Consider the following 13,539-nt stretch of genomic DNA (forward strand, 5'->3'; position numbering starts at 1 on the left):
ATCATCTCCCAGGTTTGCATTTTCTTCCATTATGAGTTTAAATCCTTTTTCACAGTCTGTAATAGTGGAAAAAAATTAAAGAACTATTATCAAAGGCTATTTCTGCCAATTTAGAAAGCCTTATTGGATGACTTTATCCCCTTTGATAATTCTATAATCTTTGTAAACTATGACTTGGATTTAGTTTTCATGTGTGAAAGAATATGTGTGTGGGTATTTGCTTTTGTTTATTGTGCACACACACACACACACACACATATATGTATGTATATTTGCTTATATGTATTACAAACAGGAAGAACCTTATACCCTCATGTCCTTTCTGATCTTTTATTTTTGAAATTTTTAAGTTCGTGATTTTAAAATAAGAAAAGGGTGTGTGTGTGTGTGTGTGTGTGTGTGTGTGTCCGAGACTGTATGTGACTCGCAAAGCCTAAACTTCTATTGCAAAAAAATGTGTTACCCCTGTATAGAATCAACTCATTTAAAACTACGTCTGTTTTGAGTACTTCGTTTTTTTAAAAGTTTAAGTTCTTAAATATGTAGAGTAGTGAGTATGTTAGAGCATGAGACAGCCACTTGGGGGAACTTTGGGAGTTCTAGCCTTGACCTTGCTTTTCACGGTCAACCCCCATGTCCTGGCTTCTTGTCTGTGAATTCATGCGATTGGATTAGATGCTCTCTGAGAGTGAAAGTATGTTGGGGTGGATGTGAGTGTCCATGGTGAATAAATGGGAAACACCTGCCGGGGGAACTGGAGGAGGGCTGGTAAGTCACGGGTAGTTGATAGTATGGTTTTCCTACCCTGGAGAGGATGCGTCACCCTACCTGGCATTCCTGCTTCAGCAACAGGAAGGGGGATTGAGGTGTGCTTCCTGTCACTTAATTGAGGTACGGAATAAAATAGGTCACAGTTAAAGAAAAACATCTTTTCAAGGTTAAAAAGAAATGTGCCAGGCGTACTTGGTTGTTGCAGTGAAATGTTTTTAATTCCTCTTAAACCTCTTTAAACATCTGCTGGGGAATGTTAAATCAACTGGAGAATTTCTGGTGTCATGTTGCCTAGAACCAGTATTGTATAGTCCTGTGGATGCCCCTAAGAGACTTTCTCTTTCTGCAACAGGCGTCGGCATCCTTGTGATGCTCTTGGACTGACTTTGACCTGAACCCCTTGTCTGATTCAGTTAAAGCACCAGACTCCGGAGCGCTATCTCCAGCCTCCTAGCCAGTGGATCACCCGCTTGTTTGTGCCTCTTGTTCATACATAAAGCTGCTTTCTCTGCTTCGTGCCTTTGTGATGAAAGGAAGCTGGAAGTTAGGGATCTTTAATTGTGTCTTAAAAACAAACCAACAGAACAGCATGTTTGGGACTGATGTTATGGTGAGATGTCAAAGTAAACTTGAAATAGAAACCTTCCCTCCCCCAGCCCCATCTCTAAGTCCCGTTTTATTGCAGACCACATAAAATCAAAGTACTGGAGCACAGCTGCTCTGAAGGCCGAAGGTCCTCATGGTTATGGCTTTCTTTGGAAACCCATCCCCACCAGACTTGCAGTTAATGAAAATATTTGCTTTGCTTGATATAAACAAAGTTTATGGGCAGAATTTGTAATTAGGAAACGCTTTCATTTTCTTTCACCCCTCAATCTCCAATTTCTTCTTGTATCACATTGAAGAATTCTAAGTATTTAAGAAAATAAATGCTTTCTCGGTAATCAGCTTACGGTTTTATTTCTGGTGGTGTTGTAATAGATGCATCTCTCTCTCATCTTGCGTCCTCATCTAGTTGAGGTGACTTGAAATCTGGGGCTTGTTTGTTTTCGGTCAGAGATACTTGTGTGTGAGTAGGAAAAGACAGTGCCTTCTTACAGTGCCTGCTCCCATCAGGCCACCCCATAGCCATTTGAGTTTCCAGGCTGGTGATTTTGGCAGTGCAAGGGCAGTCCCAGGGCAGGGTAGCTCTCTTCAAACCTCATGGAAAAACCAGTGTTGCCTCTTCAAGACCCTCCACATTCTATGTCTGTAACTCCCTGGGCTGTGGCCTCGATGCCTTCCATGTTCTTGTGTGTCTTCTAGGGTTTTTGGCCAAACCAGGAGTCAGGTGACCAGGTATCATTCTTGAAGGCACAGCGCCTGTTAGCATTCCTAAGGTGAGACCAATGTGGTGGGAGGACTGATCATGAGAGCCTGATATTGGACCAGAGCAAACAGCTGGCCCTTCAAGTCTCAGCATGGTGAACCTTCAGCCCCAGGGAGAGCTGGTGTTATGGCGCATCTCCTGTTCTGCCTTAAGATCAGTTTTATCACCAGACTGTTGAAGGGGAGGCAACTGGGAAGCTTCATGCCCTGGCTTAAGACGTCAAGGAGGTGGTTTTTGGGAGATTTCATGCTTGTCTGTGTTGGTGTGAGACTAGCTCCTGGGTCATGGGAACTGGAGCTGGTGGTATCTTACAGTGCAGACTCTGGAAGCAGGGTGGGCAGGGGTTGTAAGAGGAGGAGGTATTGGCGTCCATTGGGACTTAGGAGGTAAGGCGCTCCATTAACTCCAGCCCGCGTGCTTCCCTTCCTCGTGGACAAGAACGTTATTTGTCTTACGTGTTTGCATAATGTTCTTGTTTTTGAAAATTCTGATGAGAGTATCCTGGTCACTCTTGTCATTTCTTCAAATATAGGTCGTTTGGATATTTAGTTCCCCAACTTTATTAAAACCCTTTCAAGCATAGCTAGCCCAACTGAGACTGAAATTACTTTCTGATGGTGCCAACTTACGCCTTGTGGAACCTGTGGCTTTTCTGTTCACAGCTCTGCTGGTTTTGAGTTGCCTCTGAAAGCAGTGCTTGAGCATGTTTGCCCTTTTTAAACTCTTCCCCTCCCTACTCCCTCCTGGTCTGTGGAGGGAGTAACTCTCTACTTCCTCATGCCTCCTAATGTGAAAAACAAATACAGTGATGCCTTTGGGGACTTGACGGTTAGGATTGCATCCTTTTTGAGCGTTGTGTGTAAAGATCTGCAAAACTTGAGTTCCCACCTGGCTAAATAAATGGTGTAAGTTCAAATCCAAGCTTTGGTTTTTGGAGTCAGGAGGACATGGTAAGGACCAGTCGGTAACTTTTGTCAGAGAGACAAGTTTGCTTGTGGAAAACTTTCTGTACCTTACCAGTTTTGCTGTATATAATGCAAAACTTGAAAATGCTCTTTTAATCTTCAGGAAAGTAATTTATCTCCTCTTCTTGCCCCATCTCAGTTGCTTCCTTGTATATGCCTGGGGTCAAGGAGGGAAGCATAACATCTGAGTTCTTGAGGACTGGCTGTATTTTTTTAAGGTTATGGTCCTAGCTGACAAGATTCCCTTCCCTGTATTCTCTTTTTAGTTGCATTCTCTGCATTTTTAAAAATATGTGTGCCTTAGAATGTTTAATTTCTTAATAGTAAGCTTGTCTGTCCTTAAGTTCATTAAGGGGCTGAATATTGAGGAGAACCTGCTTCGTCAATGAGCCATGGTTCCCGTTTCATGACTAAGGGTTTGGGCTGGTTGAGTTGTAGGATGGTGGACTCTGTCCTGGGGAGTGTGAAGTGGATGGGATAAGAGGAGAATCTTTTTTAAAAAATCATTAAAAAAAAAAAAAACACTCAACACACACATATGGCATATGGGAATTCTAAGAATGTAGTTCTTGGGAATTGAACTTGCATCTGTGGCTTAAGCTAAGGTTTTCTCTCTCCACTCCAGGAGGTGACTTTGGTCCAGAGACTTCCCCTCCAGTCCTGCCCCCTGGCCATGGTGGTGAGTTTTCTGTGAGCAGTCTTCCAGTGGCAGAGGATGCCTACAGGGTGAGCTTGGCTAAAGGTGTCTCCATGTCTCTGCCTTCATCACCTCTGCTGCCTCGACAGTCTCACTCTGTGCCGTCAAGGTCAACCAAAAAGTCCCCAGGTAAACAAACGAGTCCCCTAACTAGCTTCTTGGTTATATAAGTAGCGAGTGTGTTGGAATTAGGCAAAGCTAGTGCCTACAAGAAATCTTCCAGCAGAAGGTTTTTATTCTTTTTTATGGTAACTTCTGGAAGAAGGAGATCTTTTTTTAAAAAAGATTGTTTGGATAGATTGATTTCTTAGTTCAACCTATCTGTAAACCATATCGATTGCCCGGACTGGACTTTTTTTTTTTTTTTACAAAGATTCGTGTTATCAATATTAACATTGACCAACAGTTTTCTTTTCTTGTTCACAAATTAGAGAAATGCTATAAGCTTTCTGTGGTATGTTTACAAGGTTATGGATTTTGGCAAGTGTAATCTGACAACAGTCTGTTTATTACTGCTTAGCATTATATACTGATATATTTTCCTTGATTACATCATCCAGCATTTGAACAGCTATAAAATTTAATTGTTGGCGAAAATTCAGACTTGTAAAGTGGTAGGACAAGGGACTTATAGATTATTTGAAGTATTTTGGCTTCCCTTTTTATTAGTAACTTTTTGTATTTTACTTTACTGGTAATAACCCAAACGTTACTTAATTTTAATCAGATGTGAGGAAAGCCTTGCCAAAATGCTGATACCTGGAGTTATAAAAGTTCTTTGATCTTCTTTTAGGTTTTCTGAGTATTCGTTTACTGAGGGCAAGATAAACTGGGGCCTTATTGATCATATGCCAGTGTAAGAATTGTTTACATTTATACAATAGACATGTTTGGAGTTGATCTAAAATATGCCCTGGGGCTGTGCAACTGGCATCTGTTTTTCTAATTTCCTCAATATGTTATATGCATTATTTCTAAATCATGTAGTGGATATTTGCAGTTTGAAGGGGGGTGTAAAATTAAGGTAAACCTTAAGCTCTGAATGTTAGCATTGGTGCTGTTGAGTTGGTGATTGTCCAAAAATCTTTTGTTGTTATAGAACTTTCTTATTTTGGACAGCATTGTTTACAATCCAGTCATTAGCTGGAACTTGGAAACCTTTTGGTATGAAGTGATTTCCTGTGCCAAGGAATTTGACCTGTTTATCAGTATTTGGGGAAATTCCTGGAATGTCCTTTCTTGCTTCTCTTTGCCCTCCCCCCCTCTGTATCTCTTTGTCAGATTTCTTCGCTTGTTTCAAATCCCAGTTCCCACACTGGCCCTTTGGCCAGTTACCCCCTTGGAATTGCTGCTTTTTACAAATTGTGCATTTTGCCTTTCTTCTTATTAGCTTCACCATTTGTCCTTTTTCCTTGAATTAGTGTATGTATGTTTCTTATGTCTGATGATTGAAGGCAGGCATGATGTCTTCTCCAATAGAAGCCAGGTTCTAGAGGTTTCCCTCCTGTAGTCTGTGCTGCTTCAAATGAATTGATGCCTCTTGAGTCCTAAGATTGGTGAACACCTGAGAAACTCTGGGGCATACTATATTTCAGAAATATTATTGATAAAAAATCAAGGTTAGTTCTAACGGGACTTGAAAATGTTTTTTCCCCAGCTTTTTTGAAATATAATTGACCCATAACATTGTAAGTTTAAGGTATACAATGAAATGATTTGATATATATATTACAAAATGATTACCACGATAAGGTTAGCGAACACATTCATTACTTCAATTACTGTTTACTTACCTTGTGGCATTTTCTTGGGACATCAGGTAGCAATGAATGGCATGACAAGCTTGGGCAGTGTGGCAAGAACGGTCAGACCCAGAAGGATCTCATTGAGGCTACAGGCAAACCTGCAGAGAAATCCCTGACAAGATTTGTCTCCTGTGTCCTGACCAAATTAGCTGTCTTTAGCTTTTGAGAAAATATCTCAAAGTTTGTTTTTTCTCTATAGGAATAAATTTATTTCTGCTAATATGTTCTCTGCAGGGCCTTACAAATGGAAGGGAATAACTAATTCTGCAAAATTCAACCTTTTAATGGAATGAAGGAAATATTAGATGCTTCTGGTTCAAATGATAATTAAATACACTAAGTACATTCTTCTCTGGTGGGGCAGTATTTGATGATTGTCCAAATGTGAACAGCAAACTCATGTCTCACAGTGGTTATTTGGTTTCATTATCTTGGTGATTTTAATCAAAAAGGAAAGTTAAGGGCAGAGATGCTTGCTTAAAAGTAGCAGTGACTCAGAATACATCAGACAGTAAACAACATTTTTCCACAGTGTTAAACACACACAGACTTCTGTTTAAACCATATTGTTGGAAAATTATCCAGAGCCCTAATGTTCTACCTGCCTATAAAAATAGTTGACATATGGTTGTGAATGTGCACTGGATTTTAAAATAGCCATCTATTTGAAAAGTTAGCACTATTGTTGCTAATGATACAGTAAATACAGTGTATGAGCAGAGCCCATAGGTAGAGAACCCCCCCGCCCCCACCTACCCCATCCCCTCTGTTTTCCCTTCCCAGCTGTGTTTCAAGAGCACATAATCTTTCAGACCCAGCTCTGAACTTATCTCCATGACTTCTTTTCTCATGTGTAAGATCAGCTGCCCTTCTCTTTCTTCTGTTTAAGGCCAAACCAAAACAAAAATACCCAACCAAAAACCAAACCTGTTTTACTTGTTTAGACAGAAAAGCTTCACTAATTGATGCTAATCAAGAAACTACTGGACTGTAACTATTATTCTAGCAAAAGTCAAATACTAGAAACTCCTGTCACAGGTACTCCACACAGCCTGTATCAATAATGAAGGTGTGTATACTAGTACATGTGGTGATCAGCTCCTAGGTCACAAGAACCCTGGACCAGAGAAAATGTCATTGACTTTGAAGTAATGGGACCCTGCATCTCATGTGGTTGAGTTTATGTCCCAATTCTATTGCCAGTTATTTTTATTTACTCTTCTTTCATGTTGCTCTACCGTATTTGTATTTTTTCACTGCTAGTTGGAAGATTCAGTTTCCCGAGTACTGTTCAAAAGTTTTTGTTTTTGCTAAATGAGAAGTAAATTTTCTGGTGATGAAAACAAGGGTCAGTATCCATTAAAGTAGTTCTGTGGTGTTGCAAGCCTTTTTGGATTAAGAATTCATTAATATTTGTAATGCATCCTTTTGTCTTCCAGAGAAGAGCAAAGCCCGTTTCCTGTGGATTGTTTATTAGTAATACCTTTTGTGCCTTTATATTTGGATTACATTTTCCCAGATCACTTTGGGCCCATTATGAAACAGTCAGAAGGAGGCAGGAAGGGACTTTTTAAGCTACTGTGAATGGGGTGAAACAGCAGATGGTGAAAAGTGGGTGATATTGCTTTTCTAATCCTCACATATATGGGGAGACTGGGTCGTGCTGATTATAGTCACTGCCCCTTATTTGTGGCTTCTTTTCCTGTGGTTTCAGGTCTGGTCAGTTGGTGTCCAGACATATTAAATGGAAAATTCCAGAAGTAAACAATTCATAATTTTTAAATTGTGTGCCATCACATCATGAAATCTTGCTCTGTCCTGCCGGGGACGTGAATTGACTCTCTGTTGTGTGTGTCCCGCCCATTAGTCACTGCATAGTCCCCTTGGTCATCAGATCTGCTGTTTTGATATTGCAGTACTTGGGTTCGAGCAACCCTTATTTTTCTTAATAATGGACCCGAAGCTCAAGAGGAGTGATGCTGACTGTTCAGACACGCTGAAGAGAAGGTGTGCAGTTTCCTTTAAGTGCAAAGGTTCTTGACTTAATAAGAATTGGAAAAAAAATCATTTGCTGAAGTAGCTAAGATCTGCAGTAAGAACAAATTTTCTATACGTGAAATTGTGAGGAAGGAAAAAAACTGGTGCTAGTTTTGCCCTCACACATCAAACTGCACAAGTTACAACCATAGCATGTGATGAGTGCTTTAGGTAAGAGGGGAAATACATTAAATTTTTACTATAAAATACTTTGAGAGAGGTCCCATTCTGGTTGTTATTGTCATTTATCTTGTATTTTGCCAAATTTATAAATTAAACTTTATCATAGATATGTGTGCATAGGAAAAAAACACAGTATATATAGGGTTCAGTACTCTGTGATTTCAGGCAGCCCCTGGGGGTCCTGGAACATATGGGGGTTCTGCTGCCCTTGCACCTCTGCTGTGTCCCGTCCCAATTCTGTCTCAGTTGACAGAGCTGATGTAGCAGTTCTGAAATCCCCTCAGTCTGTCTGTTTCTTTAAGGGAGAACCTCAAAGCTGACGGGCTGTAAAGTGGAAGTCATTCCGCCCTTTGATTCTTGGACCATGAGTTAATGTCTACCAAGGCCCTCCTCTCACCCCGCTGGCGTGTTTATTGTAGAAAATTTGGAAATCCCAGTGGAGAGACAGGATCATTCTTAGGGTTTTGATTTTCTAGTTTTTTTTTTTTTTTTTAATTAATTCTTCCTAAACGCAGTACCACATGTGCTGTCATTTTCCTGAATATCATATCATGAGCACGTACAATTTTCCTGAATATTATATCATGAGCACGTACAGTGTGCCTGAAGAACTTGATATTTGATGTTCATTGTTTTAATATTCTATAATTGATTTTCAACTCATTTCTTACTGTTATATATTTATACTATTTTTCAGTTTTTTAAAAATATTGAGTCAAGATGTTTTGTTTTTGCTATTCAATGCCTGTAGATCTTTCATTGTGATAAAATACACATTACAAGTTCCCATCTTAACTATTTTTAAGTGTACAATTTGGTCATACACTGACAGTGTTGTGCGTCCAGTCTCCAGAACTTCCAATGTGAATATTTTTGTTAAGTAATTTTTATATGCATCTGATTTCCCAAGATCAACAGGTTCCCAGAAGTGAAAGTATTGAACCAAATGGACTGCACTTTTAAAAATTCTTGGTCCATACTGCCCAGTCACTTTACAAAGCGCTGCGTTGACTTCACATTGCCTCTAGCGTTCTTTGAGAGGCTTCCTTCTGAAGTCAGCATCTTCTGAAAACAGTCTTGAGTGGATGGTGCTAGTCACTGCTTTGTCAGGCCCCGCTGTGGACCAGTAAGTAGCAAGAGGAGGCTGAGAGGAGTCATTCTGTAACCCTCCTCTTTTGAACTTCCCTTGTGTCTGCACTTCTCCATTTCCATTTTCTTTCTTTCTGTGGAGCTGTGACAGGAACTATCACAGCTGAGTCAGATCAAGGTCATAGTCAGAGCTAACCATCTACTGGCTTCCAGGTGTACCGACGGCCGCGGTCTCTGTCGTGTGCGTGGATCACGGGGGCTGGCAGGCAGGTGAGGGTTGGCAGGGCACAACCAGTCAGGCCCCTTTGCAGATAGAGACGCAGAGGCTCTTCCGTAGGAAACTTACCCCAGCGGGCGAGTCTTTGGAGAGGTTGGCCTCAGCCCAGCTCCCACCCCAGCTCCCACCCCATGCTGGTGCCAGCCTGCACTGCTCCGTCTGCGCCCTGTTGACACGTGAGCTGCAGAGGACGTGGCTCTGTGCTCTGGAGGCATGCACGGGGGAGGCGGCAGGCTGGAGGTGGTGCACACGTGCATCTGGGAGGCCCCTTCCCAGGGAGCTGGAGGGCGGCTCGGGCGATCACGCAGTCTGCGCACAGAACCCGCTGGTCTAAGCCCTGCCACCACCTCTGAGTGGTCAGGTCACAGTCAGGGCTCTGACCTTCAGCACGACGTTTCCTCCTGCTGCAGTGAGGCCGATAGCACTCTTTGTTTCCTCCTGCAGGCTCGTTCTGTGATCACCTCCTCCGAGGAGCAGCCAGCCCGCCTGTCTTACTGCTGCTTGTAGCCGTGACCAGGACACACAGAAACTTTGTTCTGTGCTCACACACACACCTGTGTGTTTGGTTTATCCCACTGTGAACTTCTGGACCTTTGAGTGTTGTTTATTCTCCTGCCCGTGAGTCCTGGTCCACCCATACACAATCTGGCTGTACCACTCCATCAGCCCCAGGGATTTGAAAGAAGACTTGAGTCCTGCTTTCAGAAATTCTGATTTAATGCCTATGAGGTATTGGGATTTTAAAATATCTTCCCAGGTGGTTCTAATATGTAGCAAGTTTGAGAACCACTGGTAAAGAATACGTGATCATCTTAGAAAATTCCTTTTCCAAGAAGATAAATGTAGAAATAACTTGTGTATTTTCTGAATTTTGAAAAGAATAGTTGTGGAGGGAAATTCATTACAAAAATATACCATATAAAGATACAATAAATTTTGGTACTCCCACCCCACCCTTAGAAAGACAACCACTTCTGAAAATTCGTCGAATGTCTTTCCTGCCTTGTTTTCTGTAGTAAATAAACAATAGTGATGTATTTGCTCACTCCCCCAGTTTCGTATGTGTAAGACAATCCCAGTTTCCTAACAAAGAATGGTGGAAGAACATTCTTGTTTATTAATATTTAAAGGATCTCTGATATTTTCATTGGATAGACTATAAAAGTGTGACTACTAGGTGAAAATTTTTTTGTAATGTTATAAATGGATTATTATATACTTATTAGTCATTTGTACTTTTTTTTTTTTGAGAATTCTTGTGGTATCTGTCTTCCGTTCTACTAGGGCAATACAGTTCTTACTGAATTATCAAAACTTTTGTTGTTTGTTTTAAGGCCATCAGTAATGTATGTAATTCAAAAATGTTCCCAGTTCATGGTTTTCCATTTAATTAGCTTTACAGTGTTTTAGGATTCACAAAATTTTTTTGTTTTCTCAATTCAAATTTACATATTTTTCCATTATAATTTATCCCATTGCACTTAAAAAAAAAACAACTTTATTGGGATTCTTTGCATATTGTATAATTCATCCGTCTAAAGTTTATAATTCAGTGTTTTTTTTAGCATTTTCACAGGGTTGTGCAACCATTGCCACAATCTAATTTTAGAACAATTTAATCTCTCTTTAAAAAAATCCATTTGCATTAGCAATTACTCCACATCCCTCCCTCTCCAAGTCCCCTCCAGCCCCACATCCCACAGCCCTAAGCAAACTCCACTCTGTTTTTTTCCTCTATGGATTTGCCTGTTTGGGGGATTTTGTATAAATAGAATTATACAATATATGGTCTTTTGAGACTGGCTTTTTTATATGCATGCATATGCTGCATATGCTGCATGTTTTAGTCCATTTTTTAGTTGATGGATGTCTGAGTTATTTCCACTTTTTGGCTATTATGAATAATGCTGCTATGAACATGTGTATCCTTTTTTGTGGGGATGTGTCTTTTTCCTTTTTTCAGGGGTATATACCAGGGAGTGAAATTGCTGAAATTATATGGTAACTCTCTTTAACCTTTTGAAGTACTGCCAAATTGTTTTCCAACATGACTGCACCATTTTGGATTCCTAGTTTCAGAGTATAAGGTTTCCAGTTTCTCCAAATCCTTGGTAACTCCTGTTATTATCTATCTGTTACCTATTATCTTGGCTATAATCAAAAAGATCGATAACTTTGTAGTACATGTAAATTAGTATCTTATTATAGTTTTATTTGGGCTTCCCTTGTAGCTCAGTCAGTAAAAAATCTGCCTGCAGTGCAGGAGACCTGGGTTTGATCCCTGGGTTGGGAAGATCCTCTGGAGAAGGAAATGGCAACCCACTCCAGTATCCTTGCTTGGAAAATCTCATGGACAGAGGAGCCTGGTGGGCTGCAGTCCATGGGGTTGCAAAGAGTCGGGCACAACTGAGCGACTAACACTTACAGTTTTATTAAGTTTTAATAATTCTTTGTATATTCTAAATGTAAATTATGCAATATGCAAATATTTTCTTCCATTTTGTGCTCTTGATACTATTGTTTTAAGCATAGAAGTTTCAAATTTTAATTTAGACCAGTTAAATTATTATTTTGCCACTACTCTTTTGATGTCGTATCCAGGAAACAACTGCCTACTCAGAGGTCACAAAGATTCATGCCTATGTTTCCTCCTAAGAGTTTTATAGTTTTAACTCTTATATTTAGGTCTAGGCTCCTTTTTGAGTCCGATTTTTGTGAATGGTGTGAGGTAGGGATTGTCTTCATTTTTTCACATGATGAAGGATATCTAGTTGCCCCAGCACCATTTGTTGACAAGTGAATTCTTTTCCCACTGAATGAATTTTGAGTCCAAGCCACTGTTGTGCCCAAACCAGCTATTCTGTTCCCCTTCGCCTTTGCTTGTTCTTTTCCCTGTGTCCTAGGTCACAACTTTCTCTTTTCAAGTTGACCCCAGCTGTGGCCTACATCTGTTGCTTCATCCTGTCTTCCTTTATGTCTCTCCTTTTCCCTATGTAAGAAGAAATTTCTTTCCAAAAACCAGGTAGCAATGTGCTACCTTTGATGGTAGCACCACCTTTGATGGCATTTCTCCGCCCTGACATTTTTTGAACTCCTGGTCTTTGTTTTCCCTTGGAAGCCTTGGAGACAGGATCTAATCACATCCTTCAAACAGTCACCCCGGTGATGGGTGCTGGTATGTACCGATTAAAATGAATCGAATTTAAGTAGCCTACTTTCATAAGCTCCATGTGATTAATTGAAAATACTAATGGACACATAAGCAATTTAAATGTCATAGAACCTTACATTTGTAAAGCTGGGAACATACCTTTCCCCATATCTGAGAGAACTAATAATTAATTAAGGTCCTACCTCTCTCAGGATTTTGCTGCCAGGAGCATGCTTTAAGTTGGGTTGTCAGCAGCCTTCTCATCCCTCCTTTTCTGTGCTCCCGTCGCTCTCCTGTTTTCTCAGGCTTCCGGCGTTTTTGTTTGTGTTTTCCTTTGCTGTGTGTTTCCTACCACCTTCAGTTAATGACGAGTGGAGGTTTATCCAGTCACACTGTACGGCAGCGTCAGCCTCACCCTGTGGTGGGGTCAGATGGCGGCTAGAACAGACCCGGTGCCACGCTCTGAAATGAGGGTTTTTACCTCAAGGAAAGAGAGTCAGGGGCAGTGGTGGTGGGAATCTCTTCTTTTTGATCATCTTTGATTCACAGAGAAACTCAGATATCACAGAAGCTATTGCACCCATATCTAACATTAATGAATGTTAGTGTGAGGTTGAAACTGACAGGAAGGAAGCACTGACGTTCCAGCCCGAGTCCTCAGATTTGTAGTGAAGCAAGCCTGTGGTTGGGTCAGCAGGAGTGGCTGGTGGGGTTCCAGGCAGAGGCGTAAAGGTGCACAAATCCTGGAGTTCAGAAGAGAAAGTGGACACAGGATGGTGATCTCTAGAACAGCAGTCAGCAACAGCTGGAGTGTCCTACAAAAGGAAAACCGGGACCATTGGGAAAAATGTTACTGTTTGGGCCTGGAGAGTTGAAACCAGTAAGTTTTGTCTCTGGGGGGTTATCTAGAGTCACTAGCTAACAGTTACAAATGAGCCCTTCTCTGAGCACAGGGTTCTGAGAAATAAAATTTAGGAAACTTTTCCAGGGAGATGTGATTTTCTTGTCACTTCTGTCACCAACCAAAGGCTCCTTTATTGGCCAGAGGTCCTAAGTAGCAGTTAAGGAGCCCACCTTTTTTTAAAAAATGAATTTGATAAGAGGGGTTTTGGATTTACTTCAAAAATGAATGGAAGGTGCAGAGATTTCCCGTTTACCTCTGTCCCCAAATGTTCATAGCCTCATTGGTGTCAGT

The 13,539-nt window shown here is 40.9% G+C and overlaps 1 protein-coding gene across 9 annotated transcripts in view; it reads left to right on the forward strand.

The window, feature by feature from the left end:
• TANC1 (tetratricopeptide repeat, ankyrin repeat and coiled-coil containing 1) overlaps nucleotides 1–13,539 on the forward strand; it is a 241,804-nt gene that overhangs the window by 102,830 nt on the left and 125,435 nt on the right. For all 9 annotated transcript variants that reach the window (XM_065931608.1, XM_065931606.1, XM_065931605.1 and 6 more), the window contains one exon: nucleotides 3,731–3,931. In XM_065931608.1, coding sequence (XP_065787680.1) covers nucleotides 3,731–3,931 — 201 coding nt within the window. The remainder of the gene's footprint in view (nucleotides 1–3,730; nucleotides 3,932–13,539) is intronic.

Source organism: Muntiacus reevesi, chromosome 3, assembly GCF_963930625.1.
Source record: "Muntiacus reevesi chromosome 3, mMunRee1.1, whole genome shotgun sequence".
Taxonomy (NCBI): domain Eukaryota; kingdom Metazoa; phylum Chordata; class Mammalia; order Artiodactyla; family Cervidae; genus Muntiacus; species Muntiacus reevesi.